At 36.3% G+C, this 23,016-nt stretch overlaps 1 protein-coding gene across 1 annotated transcript in view; it reads left to right on the forward strand.

Annotated features, from left to right (window-relative positions):
• The window catches only part of LOC150098332 (ras-specific guanine nucleotide-releasing factor RalGPS1-like), a 321,760-nt gene that overhangs the window by 155,632 nt on the left and 143,112 nt on the right, over positions 1-23,016 (forward strand). The window contains exon 8 of the mRNA XM_090405650.1: positions 1,065-1,196. Within this exon, the coding sequence (XP_090261776.1) occupies positions 1,065-1,196 (132 nt within the window). The remainder of the gene's footprint in view (positions 1-1,064; positions 1,197-23,016) is intronic.

Consider the following 23,016-nt stretch of genomic DNA (forward strand, 5'->3'; position numbering starts at 1 on the left):
ATTCTCAAGCGCTGCGCAATATAAAATCAAGGAAAAACATAATACTTTGCAAATTTTCATCTGACTCTCATGACAGAAATTTTAAAAAAATTTCCATACACCAAGAGCACCAAATGAGATATTCATCTCATGGTTACCAATCACTCAGACTGAAAAAAAAGCACTTCCCATCCCTGCTTCTGCCTGCGTGATAAAAAGAAAAATTCCACTGGGTACTGCTATGTGTGTTTAAGCACCTCACTAGAAGAGAAGAAAAGAGAGAAAGCAGATATATTATGTAAAAAAATGTATATATGTGCTTGCATATACCTACATGTATACCCCTGTTTTTCATTATTTTTTACAATATCTGGAAGTATTGTATAAAAATAATGAGCAAGGTGTTCAATGAAATATGAGTGTCACAATTTTGATTAATCATGATATGAAAATAAATAGCTTGAGTTTTGTATGCTATTTTTAAATCTGATTTATAAAAGAAAATTGTGGAAATAAGTCAGCAAGGAGAATTTGGATGGGTTCTATTATCTCCTCAATGACAAGGTTAACGTGTATCTTTCTTTCTTTGTTGTTTTTTGCAACTGAATTCACTTGTTTTGAATAATGGCTATAAATATTAATACATATATTTTTTTTTTTCCTCATTTTCAGGAAACTACACACACACACACACACACACACAAAAAAAAAATCTTCTCGATCTTCTATCTTGAAAGTGTTAGACTGTTAAAGAAAGAGACTTTAAGCTAAATAAACCATACCAATGAACAGTTCTTTCCAGTAAATTATTATAAATGAACTAGTCCTAAAAACAAAACGAAATTTCCCTAACTCTGAACCAGTTGTGACTTTCTGTAGATGTGTACTCAGTGAATTAACTATTGATATTCTGTAGTAAACTAATCTGTTAAGAAATTTGTAATGCTATAACTAAATAAAATATTGTATATTAATAGTGAGTAATTCCGATATACTTTTGTTAATTTGCATTGATCACTAAATTAGTAACACTTATGCAAATATATCCTACATTTGATGTGATAAGAAATTTATTATTTTTCCAGGATTATTTTTAACAGACCTGATTCATATTGATGTTGCTCATCCTCAATCTCAAGGTTTGGAAAATTATCAGAGACAGATGCAGATGAATAACATTTTGAGAATTATTTCTGATCTTCAACATTCAACATATGGTGAGCTTTTTTAAAGTGATTATATCAGTTTGAATCTCCTAAAATCTTATTTCAAATGGTAGGTCTCATTTTTTGCTTAAGCCCTTACTAAAATTTTTAATCAGACAGTTTAAAATCAATTGATGTATACACAACATATCCCATTCAAATAGTACATATATTTGTAGGATATCTGTATTAAAATTCAAATATCCCACAAATTAAAAATATCAAAATGAATTACAGTTAAGAAGTTAATCTGATGATTAATAAAAGCATTTAAACATTTGTTTCCTTATGTATGTTGCAAGCAAGATGTTTTGATATGTAGTGTTTATATTTTGGCTATCGAAGTCTTGCTTGAAAATGAAAGTGTTTGAGAACAGGAATCAAACCTTGGAGATTCAGTGGCAAACTCTGAAGGAAACATTGATTGATTCTGCCAGAGAGGCATGTGGTGAAGTTGTGTGCAAGGATAAAAAAATCAGAACTCCCTGGTGGACACAGGAAGTTGAAGAGGCAGTGAAGGAAAAGAAGAAAGCATATCAAAAGTTCCTGGCAAATAAGTCAGCTTTTACTCTTACAGAATACAGAGACAAATGTAAGAAAGTTAAACAGTGTGTAAAACTAGCTAAACAAAAGTCATGGGAGGACTTTGGCAAGAATATAGAAAATAAATATCAAGAAGGTGGCAAAATATTCTGGAGGTTGTTGAAGAAGCTTAGGAATGGTGGAAAGAGTGCTGTAAAAGGAATTAGAGATGATAAAGGTGAAATGAAAATAGGAGAAAAAGATATCCTTGAAGTATGGAGTAATTACTTTGAAAAACTGCTAAATGAAACAAGCAGTGATGACAGCACAGTGATAAAAAAACACTGACCAGGCATGCAGTCAGGAATACATATCCATACTTGAAGTAGAAAAAGCCATCAAAGGCTTGAAATGGGAAAGGCAGCAGGAGTAGATGATATTCGACCAGAAATGCTGAAGTATGGTGGTGTAAGAGTCTTACAGTGGCTGCACTGCATAGTTCAGAAAGCCTGGACAGAGGGACGAATTCCCGATGATTGGAGTAGAGCTCTCATAGTACCCATATATAAAAAGGGAAATAAAACTGAATGTGAGAATTACAGAGGTATTTCCCTACTGAGTGTTCCTGGCAAGATCTATGCAAGTATACTTGAGAAACGGTTGAGAAGAATTGTGGAAGAAAAGCTTGGTGAAGAACAAGCTGGATTCAGGCCAAATAGAGGCTGTCAGGATCAGATCTTCGCTTTACGACAAATAATCGAGAAAGCATGGGAATATAACTAAGATCTGTATTTAAGTTTTGTCAATTTGGAAAAGGCATATGACAAGGTGCCAAGAGAGAAGCTATTCAATACGCTGCAGTTATATGGTGTCAATGGGGCATTATATCAAGCAATACTTAGTCTTTATTTGAGTTTTCTCCAAATTTTCCCAAAATATTTTTGTATGTCTCGCAATCATTTCCTACTCTGCTATTTAGATCCCCAACAAGGACCACCTTTTCCTTTTTCATTGTGTCAGTTGCTTTTTCTAAAGCCTCAAAAAATTCCTCCACTTCTACCTTAGTAGAACCTTCTGTGGGACCATAGGCACAAATAAGCCTCATTGTCCAGTTCCCCATTCTCATATTTGCCCACATTACTCTACTTGAAACTACCTGCCATTCAAGAAGATTAGCCTCGTATTTTGTGTTGAATACTATGGCTACTCCTTCTTTTCCTTGATTGTTATTGCCTGAATATAACATTTTGTATTTATTGCTCAGAAAGATCTCACCAGTTTTGGTCTTTTTTGTTTCAGTCACCCCTATTATGTCGATCTGGTACTTATCTAATTCCTCAGCTAGCTCCATTTCTTTGCCATTCAGACTTCTTACGTTGATAGTACAGATCTTTAACTCTGGTGATGTTGAGTTGGGGTTTGTTTTCAGATTTGTTCCAGTAGCTGACTTTTCGCTGTTCACCCTGGTTCCCTGGCGAAAACAACGGGGGGCCTTGTTTAACCGGGCGACGCCCCAGCCGGCATGAAATTTTGTCATGTTGTACCATCATTTTTTATTTTGGTTTAACCAATAAGAATACAATTTGGTCGGCTAAATCCCAAATTGCCAGCCCATCCTCATTCGTTCAGTATCAAAGTAGATACCCAACAGGGTGCACCACGAGAAGGTGAGGATTGGACATTAGGTCAGAAGCCCTGGTCGGTTCTCCGCATTCCTTTAAAGGCTATGTGGAGGTCTCCTCTCAGTTATACAGCTTTGACCCTTAAGCACCCCAATATCAAATATCAAATTTGGAGATATCAAATTTGGAGTTATCAAATTATCAGATATCAAATTTGGAGATGTTAATGTCAGCTCTTTGCTTTATGCGGATGATGTTATACTTCTAAATAAATCCGCTACAAGTCTGCAAGATTCTCTGACTAAATTGAATAGCTGTTGTAATAGATATGGTATGAAGATCAGCAATAAAAAGACAAAGACAATGAAAATAGGCAGAATCATTGAAAATGTCAACTGTGTTGTGAATGGAGAACCTGTGGAACAAGTAAAACATTTCAGCTACTTAGGCACAATTTTTACTGAAGATGGTAAACTAAATATAGAAATAGACAACAGAATCAGCAAAGCTGGTATCGTGGGAAGTGAATTGAATAAATTCATATGGAATAAGAAAGAAATTAGTCGGAACACTAAATTAGCTGTATACAAGACAGTGTTCAAACCAATTTTAACTTATGGATCTGAGAGCTGGGTCAGAAGTAAAACACTTGACCAAAGACTAGAGACCGCAGATATGAGAGTCCTGAGAAAGATTAGAGGCGTGAACAGATGGCATCAATGGCAATATATTAAAAATGAGGATATTAGGAAAGAACTTGACATTGTCAACATCCAAGAATGCGTTAGCAGAGCTAATCTCAGGTGGTATGGTCACTTAAATAGAATGGGAGAGGAAAGATTAGCAAAACAAGTGTTCTCTGCCAGGTTGGCAGGAAAACGACCCAGAGGAAGACCAAGATATAGGTGGATTGATACGGTACAAAGTGCCTTAGACGATAGAAATATAAGATCTGATAATGTTGGAGTCTTGACAAGTAACAGACTGATTTGGAGGAAAATTGTAGATAGGAAGTTAGTAATGATGTAATTTTTTCATATAGTACTGTCATATCCTGTACACTCTTAGGATACATGGCAGGAATTTGATGATGATGATGAAGTCTTGCTTAGATGTGAAACAAATTTATTAAAATTAGTTGTTAGAGGTTAACTGTAATTTTTTCTGAGCTGTCAGGTGTTGAAATTTGGTGCTGTTTGTAGCAAGAGGATTCATTGTCACTGACAAGAGAAGCAAATGTTACTGCTGTATTTAAATTAATTTAATTAATTAAATAAACTTACCTCAGTGTTTAAAAGATTGTAAAATGAAGAATTGTTGTAATTTCCACTCTAGTTTTATTGTGAAATTATAATTAATTAACTTTCCTGCACTATGAAAAGAACTTTATTGTTGTTGCAATAGCACTGAAAGCAGTAATAGCAAGGCATAATAGCAGATGACCAGAAGTTGCCTTATTATATTTCTGAGCATGCACTGAAGTGAAAAAAATCTTACCAGACATTTGCCGAGTGTTCTGCTGTTTGGAAGTAGGCAAGGCTAACACCACAGAAGAAAAATTGTGGAGTTTCAATATATGAAGATGGAACAAGAATTAGAAGAAGAGTTAGAAATGGAAGACTGAGAGAGATTATACTTATATAAAGAGATTTTTATTATTGTTATCCTAAGACCCCATGGGGTCGAAGACTCATCTTGAGGGGGGGGGGGGGGGTCCTCCATTTGTCATTCACAACAGCTCATCATACCTTCTTTAAATGCATTCAAATTCTCTGCAGACACCACACTCTCAGACAATGCATTCCAATTATTCACAACTCTCCATGTAAAAAATCTGCTTCTTACTTCCTTGGTCATCCAGGGATGACCTCTTATTCTTATCCATTCTCCTACCATTTTATGAAAAACCTCTTCAGCATTAATCCTATAGCAACCCCTTACCAACCTGTATGTCTATTATATCACCCCTTTTCCTCCTATCCACCAGACTCTGTAAATTGCAACTTGTCAACCTTTCTGATCTCTGGGAATGTTGAATATGAAGAAAAATTGAGAACTAAGGAGATTATAGTTCTATTGTATAAGGTTTTGATTAGGCCTCATATGGACTTGCTCATACCTAGCAGATAGCCAATCTCCAATCCAATGCACTAGTCTAATAGCTAGTCTATCCAACCCCATCCACTTTAATTTGACTATCAACTTATCATATGGTAATCTATCAAAAGCCTTTTATTAAAATTAGTGTTAGAGGTTAACTGTAATTTTTTATGAGCTGTCAGGTGTTGAAATGAAGCCATCACCTTATTGTAATCTACTTACTTATTACATGCTCGCTTTAGCAAACCGATGCTGTGCAACAGTCTGGATCATAGTTCTCATGACCCTCTCCAAAAATTTAACCACAACTGACATACAAATAGGCCCATAATTTGATGCTTAAGTTCTATCACTTCCCTTATGAAGTGGCACAATCTTGCCTTCCTTCCACTCCTTAGGAACTTGACCCAGCATAAGATTTATAATAAACAAATATGTCAGGACAGATGTCAACTTTCTGGCATATTCCTTCAAAATACGTGGTGATATATCATCAATTCCCCATATACCGCTTGCTCACAGTCAGTCTCTCCTCCTCATCATCCACTGCTCTCAAACTCTATGATGTCACATTATATAAAGACCTTCATGAACTGCTCATTAAATCTTCTCAGCCATTTTCTGTCCACTGCTGGACGACGGCCTCCTCCAGTTCCTTCTACCTTTCTCTGTTCTTTGCAATGGTTGACCAATTTTTCAATCCACTTAATCACTTCACTTTCTTTTAGGACATCCTCGCCTCGTTTCCCTTCTTTTGGAATCCAGTTCGTTAGTATAGTGGTCCATCACTCCTCTTCTCTTCTGGATAAATGTGCAGCCCATTTCCATTTTAGTCGCTTGTGGTGAAGAATGATGTCAGCGATATGAGTTTTGCTTCTTATCTTTTAATTTGATGCCTAGCATCAGCCTTTCCATTTTTCTTTGAGTTGTTGCTAGTTTATTTGTCGGTTCTTTTGTTAGGGACAAAGTTTTACAACCATATGTGATGACTGGAAGTATACACTGGTTAAATGTCTTCCTTTTTTAAACTCCTTAGGAACTTGAAAATTAAAACGTTTAAAATTCTGCTACTTCTCAATTTTCTGAATGCACTTCAGGCAAAGTTGAACTCCTTTTTTATTTCCTTTTGGAGTCAACTATATCCTCTGCAGCAGTTATTCTTATACCATTTTCTTCAGTCAGTTTCATCCTTCCATTATCATTCTTTTTTTGCTGGCTACATATCAAAAGAACTCCCCAAGATTTTTTTTTTGCTACAGCTGCAACCTATCTCCTGAGTTTCTCGTAATCACCAGCCTTGTGGTTCCACATATACACTTTGCTCACAGAGGTCCTCACACTGCTGGAAGCCACCCAGGTAATCACTTTATGGTCACTCTCACCAACTGCTTGATTTGACACCTCATTTATAATATCATCCTCTGATGAGATAATCAAATCCAAGACCCTTAATCCTTGTGTACCCTCTGTTTCATATTGCCTGCAGGTAGTCATCCCTCAGAAACTCAAGAAACTCATTTTCTTTACTTCCAGTTGCTATCTCATCCTCCCAATTTATATTGCCATAATCAAAATCACTCATAATGATCACCTTTTTTTCATTTGCTTGGCTAATTGATGATACATTTCATGGTCACTACCATCCACATTCCCTGTGGGCACGTATTCATGGTGGAGCTGGACCTGCCAGTGATGGTTCTGGCCCTTTTCATTCTTCCTCTTTTTCTTTACTTTTCTTCTCATATTCTTTGTTCATCTTCTCCTGAATCTTTTTTACTATCCTTTCTTCCAGACCATCATCACTGGGATCCAACACCCTGCTGTCATGTTGGCTGAGCCATGTGACCCATGGACATCCGGGGAAAAAAGGGGGGGGGGAGATCCTGGTGGTCTTGCACTACTTTGACCTCTGCTACAGCAAGACAGGTAATCCTGAATGGCCCAGCTAGGACCAGCGGGGTCCTGGCTGGGCTATTTAGGATTACCCACTAGCCGAGTGGGCTTGCCTGCTAGAGTCAATGGTATTGCAGCAAGTCTCTTATCCCATGGTCTTGAGTTAGGATCCAAGGCTTGCTGTTGTGCTGGTATAGTATCTGGGGTTGCCTTGGCAGATGATGTTATTACAGGAATAGAATGTGAAGGATTTAGTATTTTTAGGGAAGATAGAGAAGATCAGATGAGGGGAAAGGTACTGCTGTTAATAGCAAATGAATTGCATTCCAAAAAGAATAGGTGGCTGTTCATTTGAAGCAGTCTAGTGTGAGATCAAGGTCAATAAGACAAAATATATGGTTGGTTGCTGCTGTAGGCCTGGGGACTCCAGGGATGATCTGGAAGACTTCCATCAACAAATTAGTATAATGCATGCAAGCCAAGTGATTATTAATGGGAGACTTCAACTATGGAGATATAGATTTGGAAGAAAGAGTAAGATCACACAGCAGGATGGAAATGGAATATATACACCTACTAAGGGATAATTATTTGAGACAGCATGTGATGGAGAGAACTTGAGTTGCAAGAGTATTGCACTCGGTCATAGGATCAGAAGAGCTATCTGTAACTAAGGTTGGCCATTGGCTCTGATTGGAGAAAGTGACCATGCAGTCTTCACTTGGGAGATTGTAAAAAAATAAGAAATATTCTGTCATGAAGAGGAATATACAGGGTGTTCGGGATAAATTTGACATATTTATAATTAATTATATTTTTCCGTAAGTTACATGTATTAACACACACTTCTCTTCATTTAAAAGTTTGGACCCTTCTTCATTCATATACAAGATGTCAGAAAGGATGGATAGCTGGAACCCACCTGAATCATAGAAGAGAATAACTTGTATCATGATGATTCGTGCCCGCCATCAAAATAAGGATATTACGACTGCTGCCCAATGCTCCCTGAATACAGTAAAAACAATCAGGCATGAACTAGAGACTTGCAATGGTGACTACGAGGATGTAGCAAGAAGAAAGATCCCTAGCAGACGATCTGATTGCGTTCGTACAGCAGAATTCCTCGCAAATCTGCAGGAACAGGTGTTGAAGAACCCTGGCATTGGAATTCGGGCTTTGTTCGTGGAGTTGCTAACTGTAGTCAAGCCCTGGATAACAAGGGTAGCCCGTATGTATGGCAGCAGGATTCGGCCCCTTGCCACACCTCTGGGAAAAGTCAAAAATGGTTGTCTGAAAATTTCTACGACTTCACCAGTCCAAATGTTTGGCCTCCAAACTCCCCAGACCTTAACCCCATGGATTATTTTGTATGGGGCGCAGTTGAAAAAGACACCAATCGCACTTCGAGTAATACAAAAGCCCAGTTAATGGATAAAATTAAAACAGTTTTTGCGGCCCTTCCCAGGGAGACTGTAGCATCAGCTTGTTCGAGGTTCCGAAGCAGAATTGAAGCTGTGATCGATGCTAATGGTGGTTATTTTGAGTAAATCTTGTTGATAGTATTGTAATTAACTCTGCCTGTAATGTTTTTTTGTCAATTCATTAAATTTAATAGATACAAAGAAGATTTTCTTTTTCCTTACGAAACTGTCAAATTTATCCCGAACACCCTGTATATAGAACTATAAGACAAGTGATTATTACAAGCTTAGAAGAAAGCTCGAAACTTTACTATTGCATAAAACCAGGGAAGGATGTTAGCAGTGCTTGGAGATAGTTAAGGGTCATCTAGGGGAAGCTATATTAAATTGTATACATAAGGTAAGGAGGATTAATCAGGTAGAAGTTAGATGGATGAATAATATCATTAAGCATGAGCTCCAGAAAAAGAAAATGCTGTGAGAGTATATAAGGAGAAAGGTGACCAGCAAACTCATAAACTGTATCAAGTGTCAGGCAAGAAAGCTGACCCATATGGTCAATCTGATTTTACCATATAGGTAAAATCAGATTACAAGAAGAAACTAGCCAAGCAGGTCAAAGGAAATCCGAAAGAGTTCTTTTGTTATGCGGTAAGTGAGAGTAAGAATTACTAAGGAAGAATAACCTTAATGAGTGCTGATGGTTATGAGGTGATAGAAGCAATTAAAATAGTTGATTTACTGTGTGACTACTTTGCAAGGGCTTATCCTACAGAAGTTAATGCTGTAACATGTGTTTCAGAAACTTATGTAGAAGGAACACAGGTGGATGAATTGATGGTTCCTAGGATATTGCAGAATCTCGATGTAAATACAGCTGTGGGATTAGATGGGATATCAGCTCTCATTTGCAAGAATGTGCAAGGAAACTGGCAATGTCTCTAACTAGGCTCTTTAAGTCTGAGCTCTGACAGAGTTCCAGGGCAGGGAAAGAGGGCAAAATAATTCCTTTACATAAGAGAGGTTCTCATACTGCAGTAGCAAATTAAAGACCAATCAGTATTTCAGGAGAGGTGGTAAAATTAAATAAATTCTGTGTGATGATACAGCGTTCCCCCTTTATATGGGAGTTTACAGTACCATCTAGTCCCCCCAAATTTTATCCGGGCTCTGGAACCGGCATAGGCTGATGAATCAGACCTATGGCTGGGTCAGTATTCCTGACTGTAATCCGTGTGTGTCCTCTGACCGGTTTGCCTGCTTGCAGGATGAAAAACAGATAAACTGGCAGAAAAAAACCCTGCTGTCCTGCCCAAGACTGGCTAACTTGGCTATGGCTGATGAAGATCCTTGAACTCCTCACGTCGTTGATGGGAATCGAACCTAGGACACTCCTTCCCCAGGCATATGGTTGCGAAGTGCAAAGCCACTAAGCTAACCGCGCAGACAGAGGGGAGGTAAAAGTATTCAATAAATTCATTTCAATATATTCAGTATCATATTCTTATTCGAAGCCATGTTTTCCTTTATAAGGGGCAACATGGGTTTGTGAAGGATTGGTCATGCCTTAGTAATTTACTAACTTTTTATAGTAGCGTGACATCTGAGTTTGATAACAGAAATGACTACACGATGATACTGCTGGATTTTGCAAAGCCATTTGACCAAATACCACATGGAACTCAAATGCAAATTAGAACAAATGGAGATAGATATGACACTGGTTATGTAGATAAGGTGGTTGCTGGACAGATATCAAAAAGTGGTATACAGAGGAGCAGAACCCAAGCAAAAGGTGATGACCAGTGGTGTGCTGTAATCTTCATTTCTAGTACCACTATTGTTTAATTTACACATAAAATATACTGGAAATAAACTGAAAGGAAATATTCAGTTGTTTGCCCATGATGCAAAATTAGGTAATAGTGAATCAAGGGGATATGAAGAGCTTGCAGGATGATTTGAATAAGCTATCAGTATGGGCAAAAGATAATTGATATCAGGAATGCAGATAACCGACTGGATCTTCTGACCTAACGTCCAGTCCTCAACTTCACATGGTGTGCCCCATTAGTGGGTATCTACTGGATACTGAATGAATGAAGATGGGCTGGCAATTTGTGATTTAGTTGACCAAATTGTGCTATCTATTTGCTTAAACCAGAAATACATATGATAATACAAAATGATGAGATTTTATGTCGGCTTGTGGCATCACCTGGTTAAACGAGGCCCCGCTGTTTTTGTCAAGAAACCAGGCCAAACAGTGAAAAGTCAGCTACGGGAACAAGAAAAAGTCCAACATCCGAAGAACTAAAGATATGCACCATCAATGTATGGAGTATTAATGGAAAGGAAATCAAACTCTCAGAAGAATTGAGAAAGTACCATGTGGGCATAATTCGTATTAGTGAGACAAATAAAAACAAAAACAGGTGAGATATTACTAAATAATAAGTATAGGTTGTTATTTTCAGGCAGTAATTATCAAGGAAATAATAGCATTCGGTACCAAAAGTGAAGACGAATTTCTTGATTGGAAGGTAATTTTAAATAGAGTTATGCAGGTAAACTTCAAAATGGGGAAATGAGCAATGTCTCTGAACCTTCTGTGAGACGATCTTCTGAATCGTCTCACAGAAGATTCTTCTAAGGAAGAAGAGGAATTTTTTGAGTCATTAGAACAGGCACTGACATAAAGAAATGGTGAAAGTGGTCCTTGTTGGAGTCCTGAACAGCAGAGTAGGAAGTGAATCCCAATGATGTGGCAGAAACTTATGGAGGGGACTTGATGAGGGGATATCATAACGTTGGTTCAGGATATGAGAGTTTACAGATGATTTGAAATTGGAAGTCAGTGTTACTTAGTACTAAGCAGGATAAAACTGGATATGACATTGAAAAGAACAGTATATAAGAAAGTTTTAAAAATAACTAAAGTTGAGCAGATTTTACAGATAAATTGTACAATCAGTTATTCAAGCATTATTGAAAAAATTTGAAGCGGTTTGAAAACAAAAACCAAAGCTTAGTCTCGGTAGCAGACAGTGAAGAAGACATTGATTCAGCTAGGGAGGTATATGGTGAAGTTCTCTGCACGGATAGAAAAATAAGAACACCATGGTGAACACAAGAAGTTAAAGCTGTCCTGGAAAAGACTGCTTATTTAACTTCTTGTGTCTGCCATGGTGGTTCTTTCTGGTAAAGAAGAAAGCATACCAAACGTTCTTAGCAAATAAGTCAGCAGATGTGCCCTAAAAGAGTACAGAGAAAATTGTAAGTGGGCTAAGCTATGTGTAAAAGTAGCTAAATAAAAGTTGTGGGAAGACTTTGGTAAGAGTATAGAAAATAAATATCAGGAAGATGGCAAAATGTTCTGGAGGCTATTGAAAAGCTTAGAAATGGAGGGAAGAGTACTGCAAAAGGAATCAAATATAATAAAGGTGACTTGAAAACTGAAGATAAGGATATCCTAGATGTCTGGAGTAATTACTTTGAAGGGCTGCAAAATGAACCAAGCAATGACAGAACCATACTAGAAAATTTTCAAGAGGAGTACATATCAATACTTGAGGTAGAAAAAGCCATCAAAAACTTGCAACATGGAAAGGCAGCTGAAGTAGATGATATTCGACCAGAAATGCATAAGTATGGAGGTATCAAAGTTTTGTATAATTCAGAGAGCGTGGACAGAAGGTCAAATTCTGAATGATTGGAGTTGAGCTCTCATAATATCATCTATGAAAAAGGGAATAAAGCTGAATATAAGAATTACAGAGGGATTTCTCTGCTGAGTGTTCCAGGTAAGATTTATGCAAGCATTGGGGAAGAGCAAACTGTGTTCAAGCGATATAAAAGTTGTCAAGATCAGATTTTCACTTTAAGACGAATAGAGAAATCGTGGGAATATGATAAGGTGCACAGAGAAAAGTTTTTCAAAACACTAGAAACACACTGGGGTGAATGGAACGTTATACAGATCAATACATAGTCTATATTTAAGTTGTCAGTTGGAATTGAAGGAAACACAGGAAGTTGGTTTGATGTAAAATCAGGTGTAAGACAAGTATGCACATTATCTCCATTCTTATTCATTGTCTATATGGATCATATTATGAAATAAAGTAATATTAGAATTGGAGATGTCAAAGTTAGCTCTTTGCTATATCCAGATGATGTTGTACTCCTAAACACATCTAGTACACACAGGATTCGCTAACTAAATTGAATAAGCTGTAACACATTAGGCATGAAAATTGGCAGTAAAAAGACCAAAGTTATGAAAATAAGTAGGAATATAGAAAACTTAAGCTGCATTTAAATGGAGATCAATCAGTATTTCAGGAGGGGTGGTAAAAATAAATAAATATAGAACGAGAAAATATTTCTGTATTTGGGCACATTTTTTTGTGAAGATGACAAGTCAATTCTGGAAATAGACAACAGAATTAGCAAAGCTGGTATAGTGGGTAGCCAGCTGAATAAATGTATATGGAGCAAGAGAGAAATTAGCGAAAATACGAAACTACAAGTATACAAGACAGTGTTTGAACGAGTTTTAAGTTATTGATCTGAGAGTTGGATTGGAAATGCATCACTTGATCTTAGACTAGACCACAGATATAAGAGTTCTGAGAAAAGTTAAAGGAGTGAACCTATGGAATCAATGGTAAAATCATATTAAAAAGTAAGACATTAGAAAGGAACTTGACACTACTTGCATTCAAGAATGTGTAAGCAAAGCTGATTTAAAGTAGTATGACCACTTAAATAGAATGGGTGAGGAAAGGTTATCAAAACAGGTGTTTGATGCCAAGAAAGAGACCCATAGGAAGACCAAGGTGTAGATGGATTGATTCATTCAGAATTGCCTTAGAAGAACGAAATGTTAGTTATGACAATATTGGAGTGCTCACAAGTAATAGACTGATTTGGAGGAAAATTGTGGATAGCAGATTAATAATAATGTAAACATAATCATGTAGTGTTATCATAGTAACCTGAACACCCCTTTGTACTACATATCAGGAAATTGATGATGATGATAGGTTACAAACTGTGTACCACATTGATGGAACTGTACTCCAGGAAATATATGAAGCTAGGGATTTAGTGTTGGGGGGGGGGGAGTAGATGGAGTTGAAGTTTAGAGAACATATTGCTAAGGTAGCTCATAAGATTATTGGCTATTGAAGAACACAGTAACAATCAGAGATGAGAAATTTATTATACCTCTTTATAAGACCTTAATACATCCATGTCTGAATTACTGCTCAGGTTTGGTCTCCTGAGTTTCTTGGGAATAAGGTGGTGGAGAGGATTCAGAGGCTAGCAACCGTTGTTGTTAGTGGCCTGTGGAATATTCCCTATGAGAATAGATTGAGGATGTGTGGACTACAGAAGTTTGTTGATAGGTGGAAAAGATGGGATATGATCATAATATTTAAGTTACTTAAAGGGTTATATAGGATTGATGCAGGGGAAATGTTTCGGCATTTGGCTACAGGAGGTCATCCCTGGAAGTAGAGGAAGAGTGTAGTTAGTAGTGATGAATGAATGAATGGGTTGCCAGAGACAGTTGTGCATGCTTTGTCTATTAATGGGTTCAAGTAGAGGTATATTTAATTATGTGAACAATTTGGGTCTCCAGCGGTGAGTCTTTGTTTGGATTTCAATAATAATAATTTGAGGCAGAATTAGACGTAAACAAACCTCTGTAAGGACTGTTCCAGCCATCATCCTTTGGATTTTGATTCCTACCACATGCACACGTGCACACACAGATCAAATCTTTCAGAGACTCTAAAATTGTCAACTCCTGGTCTATAGAAATTACCAATAAATCGAAATTTCACATTACCAACCTTTCATCCCCTTCCTTCTTCCTGTCTGTAAGATATATAGATTACCAACAATCTACAAACAGAATGTGCCAATTAGAGTGATCATTAACCATCTCACCGGCCATTATGGATCACATACACATCCTCATATGCTTCGTATCCATCATATATTTCAATGTAATATCAATGGTATTACAATTTAATATGCACTTCGCATCCATGATAAACTTGACGTCTATAGACGTCTTGGCCGGTAGCATGGTTAATGGTGACTTTAATCATCCTGACATTGATTGGGTAAAGAGAAATCTCATGATAAGAATGAAGAGGAATTTATTGAATTGTTGTGAGACAACTTTCTCAAGCAGCATGTGAAAGAAGAGACTTGAGGTCAAACATAACATCAGAAGGGGTCTCTGTTAAGAATATGACTATTTTACTACCAGTTGGTGACAGTGATCATACTGTGTGCTTTCTTAAGAAGTATCTAATTATATTGATGTTCCTATTAGAACAGGTTACATGCTGAACTATAAAGCTGGAAATTTTGATCAACTTGGAGAATATTATCTTTGGTCCCATGGTATCAGTTACTGAATGGGAAAAATGTGAGCAATGCATGGAAATCTTTGAAAATGTGCTTAAATAAGGTAGTATCTGAATGTATCCGTAGTGTTCAATAAATAGATTGGGAGTGAAATGGATGTGCAATGTTATTAAGCAAGACATCCACGAGAAGATGACGTGGAAAGAATATCGTGAGAATAAGAGTGAGAGGAGTTATGAAATATATATAAAGTGCAGGCCAGTAAAGTAATGAATATTGTGCAGAAAGCTAAATTGGAGTATGAAAATAAATTGGCTATGCAAGCTAAAGGCAATACAAAAGAATGTTATCATTATGCTGTGAATAAAAGAAAGAATAAATGTGGAAGAATAACTTTATTGAATGTTGTTTATTATTTTAACGGTATAATAGAACACAGAAACTAAGTAAATAATTAATTTATTAACTTGATGCTGATATTTCGCCCTCTATCTAGAGGGTGCCAAAATCAGGACTTTAGTCTTTGTGTTGCTGCTACAATTTTGCTTAAGTACACCATGTTGTTTTAGTCTCGCGTATCGTGACAAACAGTGTTTTTGTGCTCTGAAGATGCTGGTTATAACACCAGCGAAATATCAGCATCAAGTTAATAAATTAATTATTTACTTAGTTTCTGTGTTCTATTATACCGTTAAAATAATAAACAACATGTTCGACGAACACATAAGTCTGTCCACAACTTTATTGAATGCAGATGGTAATCTAGTGTCATGGCTGTTGAGATTCTTCATTTAATGAGTGCTCACTTTGCTAAGATATATTACCCAGGTGTTTGTAACATGGTGCATAGTGCTTCTGCTACATTGGATGAAGAGTTAAAGGTACATGAAGATGAGGTTGAAGAGTTGTTGCATAACCTGGATAAGAATTTCTCAATAGGGACAGATGGAATATCAGTATGTTTGCTAAAGGAATGTTCAGCTGCATTGGCTAGGCCTTTCACATGTTTGTATAACTTGAATCTCAGCTCAGGAATGGAAGGAATGTGTGATAATTCCATTATACAAGGGTGGTGCAAAAAGTGTGCCTAACTACTGACTTATCAGTATCTCTGGTGTGGCGGTGAAAAATTTAGAGAAGTTGGTAAGAACTCACATACGGAAATGAGTAGACAAACAAGCTATACTCTGGAAGGAACAGCATGGGCTTACTAAGAAATGTCATGTTTTAGCAAAAAAAAAATAGAAAAACTATAGGAAATCCTGGAAGAATATGAAATATCAAATCAACTCTTTAGAGCCTTATTTAATATATATCAAGATAATAAAATATCTGTGAAGTACAATAATTTAATATCAAGCTGGAAACCAATAAATAAAAGAGTATATCAGGGTTGCCCTCTCTCACTAGTTCATTTAATATATACATAGATAAAATCATAAAAGAATGGAAGATAATGATGGAGGATTCAAGATAAACCTTAACAGATTAGCTACTCTACTTTTTGCTGATGACCAAATAACCCTTGGAAACAATGAAGATGAACTACAAAAATCATTATGCCATCCAAGTAATCTGATAAAAACATATTGTATGGAAATATCAACAGACAAAACAAAGTCTTGGCCTTCAAAGTGCTAATCCAATAAAAAAGCAAAATAGTAATAAACAATATAAACAAAATAATAGAACAATGTCATATGAAAATGAAGCTGATATAGAACCGAAGCTGTCAAACTTTTTAAAAGTAACAGGCATTATAAATAAAATTTTTAAACCCAATTATGTACAAAAACACACACGAATAATAATCTACAATACAGTAGCTAAACCTATCTTACTTCATGGCAGTGATATGGACAATGAAAAAGCAGATGAAAGAAGAATTGAATCATCCGAAATGAAATTTCTCCTCAGAACTGAAGGAGTCATAATAATGGATAAAATGAAAAGCAGTGAAATCAGAAATAAACTTAGAATTACTAATTCCCTAAATGAAACAGTTATTTACTATGGAGAAAAATGGAAAGAACACATACTGAGAATAAGTAGATGAATAGAAGCAGAAAACCTAAACACATTCTAAATTACCACCCAAAAGGTACCTGATGCAAAGGAAGACCTTTAAAAATATGGAATTGAGTCCAGAACAGGCCACATGGCCTATAAGCCAGGAAAGGAAGAAGATGTTTTAGCAATTTAATCATATATAGTGTATGGATAATGTTAATTATCCACACAATGATAATGTTGGATTTTACTAAGCCATTTGATAGGATACCACACAAAAAGCTGTTGCATAAACTGGAGAATATAGGATTGGAATATATTCATTTTAGAAATTATGGACTTTACAACCATGTTATAAATAACTCTTTCAATATCCCGACGTTTCGATCTTCATATTAAGATCATCATTTGGAGCATATACAAATATACAGGACAAGCTAAGTTACATTACATACAGTAAGCTAGAGAAATAATTCATTGTTTAGATTAGCTAGAGAAACAATTCATTGTTTCTCTAGCTTACTGTGCTGTCATCACTGTTTGTTTCATTTAGCATACTTCAAGGATGGCTTTATCTCCTGTTTTCATGTCACCTTTACCATCTCTAATTCCTTTTACAGCACTCTTCCTTCTATTTCTGAGCTTCTTCAACAATCTCCAGAATATCTTGCCACCTTCTTGACATTTATTTTCTTACCAAAGTCCTCCCATGACTTTTGTTTAGCTAGTTTTACAGAGTGTTTAGCTTTGAGCATTTTAACAAGAATAAAACTGATTTTGTGTGTCGATTTATTACTATGGATGAGACTTAGATTCACTATTACATACCAGAATCCAAACAGCAATCAAAATAGTGGACATTTACCAGTGGTTCAGCACCAAAGAAGACAAAGTCAGTTCCATCAGCAGGAAAGGTCATGGCATCGGTGTGTTGGGATGCTAAAGGCATTTTGTTTGTTAATTATCTTGAAAAGGGTAAAACAATAACTGGGGAATATTATTCCGATCTTTTAATCAGACTAGACGAAAAAATTTGCGTGAAAAGACCTGGTTTGTAGAAGAAAAAAATAATCTTTCATCAGGACAATGCACCTGCCCACAAAGGTGTTTTAGCAAATGGGAAAATTGTGGGATCTGCACTATCAATTGTTGGAACATCCACCCTGTTCCCCAGATTTGGTTCCCTCTGACTTTATGTCTTCCCAAAACTAAAACTCTTCCTTACTGGTCAATGTTTTTCTTCGAATCGAGAGGGTTATTTTGCCGATCTTACTGAGAACCACTACAGGAATATGGTAATAGCACTGGAGCATCGCAGGAATAAATGTATTAGTCTTAAGGGAGATTATGTTGAAAAATAAAAATAATTTTCAAATTACTGAAATAAGAGCCAACAGGCTTCACTTCAGCGAAGTAAAATTATTCAAAATTAAGTGGATATTGAATACCACATTATTTCTTAGCTGAATAAGAAACTCAAAGATAGGAAAGCTAATCTAAGAGTTTCATGCCGAATGTAGAAAACTATATAAAGTTCAGCGAGTCCAAGAGTAAGCCAAGCATAAAGAAATAAGCTCTGACTATTGAAACCTTAGTATTACATCTAGATCTACCTACTCACTGATGAGACCTCAAAACTGGTCTGATTAGTCACCTTCTCTCATAATGTAGAACAGTAATACATCTCCTAGGAGCTGTATTTTACATTATGGGAAAATATTAAGGACAGTGATCGACGCTTGCTCCACCTTTACTACGAGTTGCCCTGGCATTGCACTACCAAGTGTTGGCTTATGCTTGGATTTGCCGAACTTTATATATAGTTTTCTATATTCGGCATGAAACACTTAGATTAGATTTCCTATCTTTGAGTTTCTTATTCGGCTAAGAAATAATGTGATATTCAATATCCACTTAATTTTGAAATTATATATTCTTTTTTTCATTGTTAGGATGACACCTTTTCAGACTATCCTCATACAGTAACCCAAGATGAAGAAATGTTTATACATTTCTTCATCACCACCCTCCACGTTCTCTTGTCTTTAGCAACATCCAACTAAATATCCATTCCTGTCAATCTCCACCTCATAATCACTGCCACTCTTTCCCTCTTTCATGTCTACCTTTATGCAGACATAATTCAAGCGTTATCATCAGCATCACTCCCTGTTCTTTTTTGTCCTTTCAATCCTCGCAAAAAACACTTTACATTCATTTTAGAAATTATGGACTTTACAACTTTGTTATACATAACTATTTTAATTTCCCGACTTTTCGAAGTCAGCTACTGGAACAAATCTGAAAGCATCCCCCAAATCAACATCACCAGAGTTAAAGATCGGTACTATCAACATAAGAAGCCTGAATGGCAAAGAAATGGAGTTACCTGAGGAATTAGATAAGTACCAGATCGACATAATAGGGGGTGACTGAAACAAAAAAGACAAAAACTGGTGAGATCTTTCTGAGCAATAAATACAAAATGTTATATTCAGGAAATGACAATCAAGGAAAAGAAGGAGTAGCCAAAGTATTCAACACAAAATACGAGGCTAATCTTGAATGGCAGGCAGTCTCAAGTAGAGTGATGTGGGCTAATATCAGAATGGGGAATTGGACAATGAGACTTATTTGTGCCTATGGTCCCACAGAAGGTTTTATTAAGGTAGAAGCGGAGGAATTTTTTGATGCTTTAGAGAAAGCAACTGACACAATGAAAAAGGAAAAGTTGGTCCTTGTTGGGGATCTAAATAGCAGAGTAGGAAATGATTGTGAGACATACAAAAATATTTTGGGAAAATTTGGAGAAAAGAGCAAAGCTAATAATAATGGCAAATATCTGTTGGATTTCTGCTCAGGACATGGACTGGTTATTATTAATACCATGTTCCAACATAAAAATGTGCACAAATTCACATGGAGAGAAGAGCCAAGGAATAAGAAAAGGCTCATCGACTATGTTATTGTTGATAGTGATGTTTTCTCATTGGTGCAGGACACGAGTGTACAGAGGATTTGAAATTGGAAGTGATCACTATTTAGTCTTGAGCTGGATAAAATTGAATTCCATATGAAAAGAATAACATGTAAGAAAGTTTTAAAGCGAATAAAAGTTGAGCAGCTCTCAGATGTGAACTGTAGACTAAAATACACAAAGATTATTGAAGAAAAAATTAAAGAATTTGAGAACAGGAACCAAACCTTGGAGATTCAGTGGCAAGCCCTAAAGAAAACCCTGATTCATTCAGCCAGAGAGGCATGTGGTGAGATTTTCTGCAAAGATACAAAAAAGTGGACACAGGAAGTTAGAGACAGTGAAGGAAAAGAAGAAAGCATATCAAAAGTTCCTGTCAAATAAGTCAGCTTGTGCTCTTAGAGAATACAGAGACAAATGTAAGAAAGCTAAACACTGTGTAAAACTAGCTAAACAAAAGTCATGGTTTGATTTTGGCAAGAACATAGAAAATAAATATCAAGAAGGTGGTAAGATATTCTGGGGGTTGTTGAAGAAGCTTAGAAATGGAGGAAAGAGTGCTGTAAAAGGAGTTAGAGATAATAAAGGTGATAATGAAAACGGGAGAAAAAGATATCCTTGAAGTATGGAATAATTACTTCGAAAAATTGCTAAATGAAACAAGCAGTGATAGCACAGTGGTAAAAAACACTCAACGGGCATACAGTCAGGAATACATATCCATACTTGAAGTAGAAAAAGCCATCAAAGGCTTGAAATGCAGAAAGGCAACAGGAGTAGATGATATTCGACCAGAAATGCTGAAGTGTAGTATAAAAGCCTGGACAGAGGGACGAATTCCCAATGATTGGAGTAGAGCTCTAATAGTACCCATATATAAAAAGGGAAATAAAACTGAATGTGAGAATTACAGAGGTATTTTCCTATTGAGTATTCTTGGCAAGATCTATGCAAGTATACTTGAGAAACGGTTGAGAAGAATTGTGGAAGTAAAGCTTGGTGAAGAACAAGCTGGATTCAGGCCAAATAGAGGCTGTCAGGATCAGATCTTCACTTTATGACAGATAGTTGAGAAAGCATGGGAATATAACAAAGATCTTTATTTAAGTTTTGTCGATCTGGAAAAGGCATATGACAAGTTGCCAAGAGAGAAGCTATTCAATACACTAGTTATATGGTGTCATTGGAGCATTATATCAAGCAGTACGTAGTCTTTATTTGAATTGTAAATCAGCAGTTAGAATTGAAGGAAGTACAGGAAGATGGTTTAATGTTAAATCTGGTGTGGGACAAGGATGTACATTATCCCCTTTGTTATTCATTTTCTATATGAATCACATTATGAAGTAAAGTGATATTACTCTCGGCCAACCAGGTTGGCCGAGTAGATAGCGTATCCGCTCTCCAGCCAAAGGGCTGCAGGTTCAAATCCTGCTGTGGGCATGGATGTTTGTGATTGTCTGTGGAAATACCAGTGGTGGTAGGCAGTAGATGCCATTGGTATAGTTGTCGTCAGTTGTGATTGAATGATGTAGACAGAGTTGTAGACCTGGTGCCCTCCATCGATAAGTCCTTGGACTCCCTGGAAGTGTCAAATAATAATAATAGTAAACATGATATCAGAATTGGAGATGTTAATGTCAGCTCTTCGCTTTATGCGAACCATGTTATACTTCTAAATAAACCCGCTACAAGTTTGCAAGATTCCCTGACTAAATTGAATAGCTGTTGTAATAGATATGGTATGAAGATCAGCAATAAAAAGACAAAGACAATGAAAATAGGCAGAATCATTGAAAATGTCAACTGTGTTGTGAATGGTGAACCTGTGGAACAAGTAAAACATTTCAGCTACTTAGGCACGATTTTTACTGAAGGTGGTAAATTAAATATAGAAATAGACAACAGAATCAGCAAAGCTGGTATGATGGGAAGTCAATTGAATAAATTCATATGGAATAAGAGAGAAATTAGTCGGAACACTAAATTAGCTGTATACAAGACAGTGTTCAAACTAGTTTTTAACTTATGGAGCTGAGAGCTGGGTCAGAAGAAAACACTTGACCAAAGACTAGAGACCGCAGAAAGATTAGAGGCTTGAACAAATGGCATCAATGGCAATATCATATTAAAAACGAGGATATTAGGAAAGAACTTGACATTGTCAGCATCCAGGAATGCGTTAGTAGATCTAATCTCAGGTGGTGTGGTCACTTAAACAGAATGGGAGAGGAAAGATTAGCAAAACAAGTGTTCTCTGCCAGGTTGGCAGGAAAACGACCCAGAGGAAGACCAAGATATAGGTGGATTGATACGGTACAAAGTGCCTTAGACGATAGAAATATAAGATCTGATAATGTTGGAGTCTTGACAAGTAACTGACTGATTTGGAAGAAAATTGTAGATAGGAAGTTAGTAATGACGTAAATTTTTCATTTAGTACTATTATATCCTGTACATGTCAGGAATTTGATGATATGTAGAAACTAAATGTTTCGGCAGATGCAAGCATAAGCAACCTTATGGGAAACTCGTAGTAAAGGTAGAGTAAGCTCCACGTCACTTTCCTTAGTATTTTCCATAATGTAAAGCACATCTCCTAGAGGATATGTATGATAAATAAGACTTTGGTTCTCTGTTTGAGTAATGCATGATGGTTTATTTATTTTCAGTTACAATCCAAAAATTATTGAACAAATTAAAAAAAAAAAAAACATATTATACTGACATCGAGGTCGCTGTATCTCTCAGATACAACTTACTGTCAAATATCACAAACCTTTATATAACGTGTTAAACCAAACTGACAGCAAAAATCAGTGCGGAATATCACTCATAACATATGAATGCACAGCTACCCATAACCTCAAGTTATACATCGAATTTTTAAGAAT

The sequence above is a fragment of the Typopeltis vanoorti genome, chromosome 15 (genome assembly GCF_054136105.1).
Source record: "Typopeltis vanoorti isolate ZY-2024b chromosome 15, IOZ_Tvanoo_1.0, whole genome shotgun sequence".
Taxonomy (NCBI): Eukaryota; Metazoa; Arthropoda; class Arachnida; order Uropygi; family Thelyphonidae; genus Typopeltis; species Typopeltis vanoorti.